Raw genomic sequence first — 7,775 nt, forward strand, 5'->3', positions numbered from 1 at the left:
GTGTTTAAACTATTTTACATTCCCATCAGTAGTGTAGGAGAGTTCCAGGTGTTCTACATCTTTGCCAGTATCTGGTATGGTCAGTCTTTTAAAATGTAAGTCATTCTATTGGATGCATACTGGTACCTCATTGTGGTTTTAATTTATACTTCCTTACTGACTAATGATATGGAGCATCTTTTTATATGCTTATCTAATATCCGTATATCTTCTTTGGTGACGTGAATGTTTAAATCTTTTGCCCATTCCCCACCCCACCCCGGTCCCCACACCAGGGATCGAACCCGTGCCCCCTGCAGTGGAAGGGCGGAGCCTTAACCACGGGACCACCAGGGAAGTCCCTCTTTTGCCCATTTTGAACTGGGTTGTTTGTCTTATTCTTGAGTTTTTTTTTTTTTTAAGAGTTCTTTATACACTCTAGATACAAGTCCTTAGTCAAATATATGATTTGCAACTATTTTCTCCCTGCCTGTGGTTTGTTTTTTCATTTTCTTTGAAGAACAAAAAGTTTTTAATTTTGATGAAGTCCAGTTTATTGATCTTTTGCAGTTCATAGTTTTTTGTATTCTATCTAGGAAATTTTTTTTTTTAATATTTATTTATTTATTTATTTTTGGCTGTGTTGGGTCTTTGTTGCTGCACGCGGGCTTTCTCTAGTTGCGGTGAGCGGGGGCTACTCTTTGTTGTGGTACGCTGGCTTCTCATTGTGGTGGCTTCTCTTCGTGTGGAGCGCGGGCTCTAGGCATGCGGGCTCAGTAGTTGTGGCTCGCGGGCTCTAGAGCGCAGGTTCAGTAGTTGTGGCACACGGGCTTAGTTGCTCCGCAGCATGTGGGATCTTCCCGGACCAGGGCTCGAACCCATGTCCCCTGCATTGGCAGGCGGATTCATAACCACTGCGCCACCAGGGAAGTCCCCCTATCTAGGAAATTTTGCCATTCAAATGCCATCAGGGAAATTTTCTTTCATACTTTGAATAACATCTCTTAAACTTTGAATCTTCAAAATACGCTCCTTGGTCATGAAAACACTTAAGGAACGGCTCCCCAGCTCCCTCATCTGGTGAGGGTGTGCTGTAAAGCATTTGAACCTACAACATTTTAAAATTATGAAAGCATCAAAAGTAATCTAAAGCATTTTTCCTTTTTTCAAATATTTTTTCAGAAGTGCAAAATACCTTACTATTGGGAACACGGAAGAAATAATTTAAAAACATGAGACCTGAAAGTCAAATAGTACTGGTCTCAGTCTCTCAGATGGCTTGTTTCTAGTCCACCACACCTTGAGTATATTTTCTTATCACCCTTTGTTTCCATGAAATTCTTTTTGAATGGAGGTTAAGGGCATTTGACTACCTTAATGGATAGCACTAAAGTCCTCTTAGGGAGAGAAGTGTTCTTGCTGGGAAGAATACTATATTTTAGTAAGTGCTTGAGGTTAGTGAGCACCCACCTACACTGCCTCCCACCCCTGTCCTGAGGGTGTCAATTGTCTCCAAGCTTAAGAAGATGGGAGAATGGTCTCCATAACAGAGGAGATGGGAAGGAGAGAGAAAAGGAGGGAAAGTGGCATGGAGATGAAGGCTTTGCCAGATATGATATAACCCTTTCTCTAGGCGTCCCACAAAGTAGGGTACATCTACTGAATGAGTGACTTTTATTGTGGTAACTGGAGAAAGGGCCTAATTTGAAACAGTTCAGAACAGAAATAACATGTGAGATTCAGGAGCTCAGAGGCCCAGATGACCCTGAGAACCTAGGTCTCACTGGGTATTTACAAAATTCTTGGGAAGGCCCTCAACTTTTACAGAAAGTGGAAGTGATGGGGATTTGAGTTCACTGTACTTAACCTTTGAGGAGTAAGGAGACCCCAACTGATAGTCTGGACCTTTGCATGGTACAACCTCCAATATCACAAATTTAAACACGCTACCCTTTGACCATAATGCACTTACTTGCTCAAGTGCTCTCCTGGAAACAAACTTTAGGCCCCATCCAGAGCTCAGCTTCATTTAAGTCTTCACTCAGTCTCCTCCTGTCATTACTCTATCCAGTTCAGATTCCAAGGTCCATCACTTCCTGCAAATACTTCAAGTCCCTTGTTCCTTTTTCCTTCCATTGCACTTACCTGGGAAAACTTCAGCCACAGAGTGACTCAGTCATCTTCTCTGATTCTTAACTTCCTATCAAAAACCTAATAACACACTTATATCTAAACGCCTCATCCTTCATATTTGAGTGGAGAGAAGTGCTGCCATCAAAGGCTATCCCTTCCACCTGTCCTCTCAAGGTCTTTGTTCCTATGTACACACACACATATATATACAAATACATATGTAACAATACATATCTAAGAATGCATATATAAAATATATGTATAAGAATACTAAATAGGGCTTCCCTGATGGCGCAGTGGTTAAGAATCCGCCTGCCAATGCAGGGGACACGGGTTCGAGCCCTGGTCCGGGAAGATCCCACATGCCACGGAGCAACTAAGCCTGTGCGCCACAACTACTGAGCCTGCGCTCTAGAGCCCGTGAGCCACAACTACTGAACCCCGTGGGCCTAGAGCCTGTGCTCCGCAACAAGAGAAGCCACCGCAATGAGAAGCCCGCGCACCGCAATGAAGAGGAGGCCCCGCTCACCACAACTAGAGAAAGCCCACGCAGCAATGAAGACCCAATGCAGCCAAAAATCAATCAAAAAAAAAAAAAAAAAAGAATACTAAATAGCACCACTGTTCTGTTCAGAGTTGCAGAAAACCTCAAACCATTTCAAATGTTTATCAAACAAGAGAATAGTTAAATAAATTGTGGTACATTCAGTAAAGAATTGTACAGAGCAGTGAAAATTTTCTAAACTACAGCTGTGTGAAACAACATGGAAGAATCACAGAACAAAATATGAAGTGAGGAAGTAAGCCCAAGCTGATTGCATACAGTTTGATACCATCTTTATAAAGCTCAAAAACAAGCAATATTAAACAACATATTGCTTATATTGTTTAGGCCTATACCTATATACAAAAACTATTTTTAAAAGGAATGATAAATAGAAAATTCAGGACAATGGTGATCTCAGTAGGAAGGGGAATCAGAGAAGGGATAAACACAGAGTTAGATGTAAGATGTTGGCTAGTTCTTAGGTTGGATGGTATGTTCACAAGTATGTATATTCTATTGTGCTTTATAACATACATAAATATTATATATATTATACTGTAGGTATCAAATATTATATAAAAACAATATTTAAAACCTTTTAGGAGCTATGAAAAAAAACCTATGATGAGATTCTTCTGTTCAAAATAGCTATCTTAACTTTATTTTTCAATTTCCCCAACATTTTTTTATGCTTCTGTTATTTCTCTTATTTTAGGGCACCTTCCCATCCAAATCCTACCTAATTCCAAGATTCTGGTCAGGTTCCAGATCTTTCCAGAAGTCTTCCCTGACTTCTCCAGCTCTTGTTCATCTTTCTTTCCTCAAGCACTTTAACAACTTTTGGGTTCCAAGCAAATCAGCATGTAACTGTATATTGTCTTCTATCATTTATAATTGGTCAACGTGTGTTAGGGCTCTTCATTGCAAATAACAGAATCTGGTCTCATTAGCGGTTTAAACAGAAAAGAAATTTATTAAAGGATACAGATGGCTCCTAGAATCTCTGAGTGGGCAGGAAATGAGGCTTGGCAGCTACACCAGGCTGATGCCAAAACTGTGCTGTTCTGTTGCTCTAGTGGAGACTCTCCTGCTGCCACCACTGGGCAAAAGTGCACTTGTACTCTCTCCGCTGACACTGGACACTCAACATGACCCCTAGCACGTCTAGCTCTGCTGCCCTTGGAAGCTGGTTGTTTTTTTGCCAGAATGGATCGCAAGCAGTGCCTCCATCTTCACTTCACCCTCTTCTGACCTGCAGTCTCATTTTGTTGTGGAACTGGGGTACCCAGGATATATCTAGCTGTGTGGAACCCTGAGAAGATGAGTTTTTTGCTTCTATCTTAGGGATGAACTCATAAGGGAGGAGCTTCCAAACATAGAAAAGGTGTTTCAAGGGTTATCTTATCTTACCAATATGGCTTATTACCTAAAACACATAACACTCAATAAATACCTGTTGATTTATTACTCTTCAGTATCCTCCATTAAAACAGTACCTTTGGGATCATCTAATCCATGGGTCCCCAACCCCTGGGCCATGGATAGGTACCGGTCCATGGCCCGTTAGGAACCAGGCACACAGCAGGTGAGCGGCAAGCGAGCAAAGCTTCATTTGTATTTACAGCTGCTCCCCATCGCTCACATTACTGCCTGAGCTCCACCTCCTGTCAGCATTATGGTGAGTTGCATAATTATTTCATTATATATTACGATGTAATAATAATAGAAATAAAGTGCACAATAAATGTAATGCGCTTGAATCATCCAGAAACCATCCTCCCCCCCACTCCACCCCCATCTGTGGAAAAATTGTCTTCCACGAAACCAGTCCCTGGTGCCAAAAAGGTTGGGGACCACTGATCTAATCCATACCTTCTGTCTTACAAAAGAGCAAACAGACTCAGAGCAATAAAGTGATTTGATCATGGTCAGACTTTTAGTTCTTAGTAGAGCTGACGTTATGGTTTAAGGATGTAGTCCAGGAAAGATCCCCAAAGGTCTAATACAACGTACAGTGATGTAATAGTCTTCTTGTGCCGAGAACTGCTTATGTGCCTTATTGTGAAAGTACTAGTTATTCACATTCTTAATATTTTTGGAAACACTCTAAAGTTCTAGATTTGCAAAATAAAAACATTCGTTTATTTTTTTCTATGTTATTGTTTGTGGCAGTCTACTAATTTTCCCCCAACATCTTTTCACCCCTTCTTCCACAGTAATAGAAACCCTGAGTTTTTACTGGGCCATGACCACCAAGAATAAAGACTATATTCCCAGCCTCCTTTGCAGCTGTGTGTGGCCATGAGATTACATTCTGGATGTAACCAGAATTGTCGTATGCATCTTCTGGGAAACGTTCTTAAAATGTTGAGTCATGCCCTTCTCTCTTTCCTCCTTCCTGCTGACTGGAATGCAGTTGGAGCTCTAGAAGCCATCTCAGACAATCAGGTGAACTTGAGAATGGAATGCTCACGTGGTAAAGCAAGAAAACAGGATACCAGTTTCCTAACACCATGGAGCACCATACCAACTATGAACTTACTACCTCCAAACTTCTTGTACGTGAGAGACAAACTTTCTACCTTGTTTATTGTTATTTTAGTTTATTTAGTTTTAGTTTTTTCTGTTATTTGTAGCTGACCAGATCCTAATTAATAATCCCTGGGCTCAGGACATGGAAGCAACCTAAGTGTCCATCGACAGATGAATGGATAAAGAAGATGTGGCACATATATACAATGGAATATTACCCAGCCATAAAAAAAACCAAAATTGAGTTATTTGTAGTGAGGTGGATGGACCTAGAGTCTGTCATACAGAGTGAAGTAAGTCAGAAAGAGAAAAACAAATATTGGAATCTAAAAAAAAAAGGTTCTGATGAACATAGGGGCAGGACAGGAATAAAGACACAGATGTAGAGAATGGACTTGAGGACATGGAGGGGGGAAGTGTAAGATGGGATGAAGTGAGAGAGTTGCGTTGACATATATACACTATCAAATGTAAATTAGATAGCTAGTGGGAAGCAGCCGCATAGCATAGGGAGATCAGCTCCATGCTTTGTGACCACCTACAGGGGTGGGATAGGGAGGGTGGGAGGGAGGGAGACGCAAGAGGGAGGGGATATGGGAATATATGTAAACATATAGCTGATTCACTTTGTTATATAGCAGAAACTAACACAACATTGTAAAGCAATTATACTCCAATAAAGATGTTAAAAAAATAAAAAATAAAAATAAAGACACACCAAAATATTTGCTTGTTAAAAAAAAAAAAATCCCTGGGCTCGTCACCTTGATTACTAATGCTGATGCAGACCCAACTGGGTGATACGAACCCAACTTGGGCATGTTATGTACAAGGCAGGGGCAAGTCGATGCCACAGTCTTGAGATGGAGTCCTCAAGTACATAGCAAACCACTACCACCAGCCAGTCCAGTACTTACCTAAGTGATAAGCCCAAATAACACCAGCCAATAGATAAGACACAGAGACTTTGCTTTTTAAATGTGGTTTAGAAACAGTTCATGGTCTTTTAGTTTTAAAAGATTTACCCCATTTTTCTTCTTTCAAACCTCACCTCTGGACTGGGTTTCCAGCTTTCCAGAAAAACTTTTACACTCTATACTCAATCCGTGTTCTTTGATAGTCTATTTTTCCTTTAACACTATTCACTCTTTTTTTTTTTTTAGCTCTTTCAAATCATTTTAATAACCTGGGAGTGATTCGAAGTGTGAAAAGATTCAAACATTTTCCCTTTAAAGGGGATGCTACCATCATTGCCTCACAACAAGCATGATCAAAGGCAATGATGAGACCGGATTCCGAAGAGCAAGGGTCGTAGGAAGGCTTCAAGGCTCATGGATTGGAGAGCTTGGTTTCAGAAAGTCTCTCGAAGGCTAGCAGGCAGAAGAGACATGAAATTTTAAAAGATCCTCAGAGGATGGAGCACGGTTTCTGGGTCATGAGCACCTTGAAGTGTCTCTTGATGGTGATTTGGTGTCTAGAATATTTATCTGGGGAGAACCGAACAGGATGGGCCGAGCAGGTCTGTTGTCCCATAGGGTCAAGCTTCTTCAGCATATTGACCCGGTTTCCCAGCTCGTTGAGGTAATACTGGAGAAACCCGACCACACTGAAGCCAGAGGTTCCAATTCCATCTGCAGCTCCTCTAACTGACAGCCTCATGTGTTTTCAACACTATTCACTTTTTAAAACATCAAACAGTTCTAAAAGTTTTAATGACATGGTCTATGAGAAAGTTATTTTTTATATTTCTGGTGCAATTGCTAAGGAAAATATATTTCTGGTATTCCTCACATGAAAAAGAGGACAGTCTTAGACATTAATATGTCAGTGCCTTACAACTGTGGTAGTTAGATTCAGATAGACTTACAATCAATTACCAAAGCCTTTACATTTTCTAAAAGGGTCAATTTACAAATTATATGGATAATAATAGGTAACATTTATTAAGTACTATCATTTAATCCTCCTCTTAACCCTATGAAGTAGATACTATTATTAATAATAAGGAACTGAAACACAAATGTCAACAAGTAGTAAATGATGAAACTGAGATTCAAACCCTCAGAGCTTCAGCTCTGGGCTTTTCTGGGGGGGCGGGGTGGCATATAACTTCTTAATTTCTCAAAGTGCTTTTTTTTTTTTTTTTAAGCCAGGCAGATTGTGGGATCTTAGTTCCTCCACCAGGGATCAAACTCATGCCTCCTGCAGTGGACGCACTGAGTCCTAACCACTGGACTGCCAGGGAATTCCCTCAAAGTGCTTTTATATTTACTTTATTAGACATAAAGTGGAGAATATAGACTGTTATCTGGATAATTAGAAGAATGCCTCTTGCCTCAGTTACCCGGACTCTTGAAGTTAACATATTTCCCATTTTAATTAATGTTAATTTTGTAAATTGCTTAATATATTTTATCTTGCATTTATAGAAATAAAACCATAAAATTAAGGAAAATGTGGTACATATACATATTTGCATACATAATTTTAGATAGAGCTTGCAATTTACTTTCTCTTATTCTTTTCACATATTTATTCTATAATTTTAATGAAATATTTCAAGCTACAGAAAAGTAAAGAAAGA

General features: G+C 40.0%; 1 protein-coding gene across 1 annotated transcript; it reads right to left on the reverse strand.

Annotated features, from left to right (window-relative positions):
- Nucleotides 1–6,598: 6,598 nt before the first annotated feature.
- LOC118889835 (H/ACA ribonucleoprotein complex subunit 3-like) lies at nt 6,599–6,850 on the reverse strand. The gene has a single exon (XM_036841998.1). It carries the CDS (start codon nt 6,848–6,850, stop codon nt 6,599–6,601), a length of 252 nt encoding a protein of 83 aa, XP_036697893.1.
- Between the last annotated feature and the right edge of the window lie 925 nt (nt 6,851–7,775).

Source organism: Balaenoptera musculus, chromosome 2, assembly GCF_009873245.2.
Source record: "Balaenoptera musculus isolate JJ_BM4_2016_0621 chromosome 2, mBalMus1.pri.v3, whole genome shotgun sequence".
Classification (NCBI taxonomy): Eukaryota; Metazoa; Chordata; class Mammalia; order Artiodactyla; family Balaenopteridae; genus Balaenoptera; species Balaenoptera musculus.

Excerpts from the sequence above, each read along its gene's own strand:
- LOC118889835 (XM_036841998.1), bottom strand. The coding sequence starts at position 6,850 with ATGAGGCTGTCAGTTAGAGGAGCTGCAGATGGAATTGGAACCTCTGGC.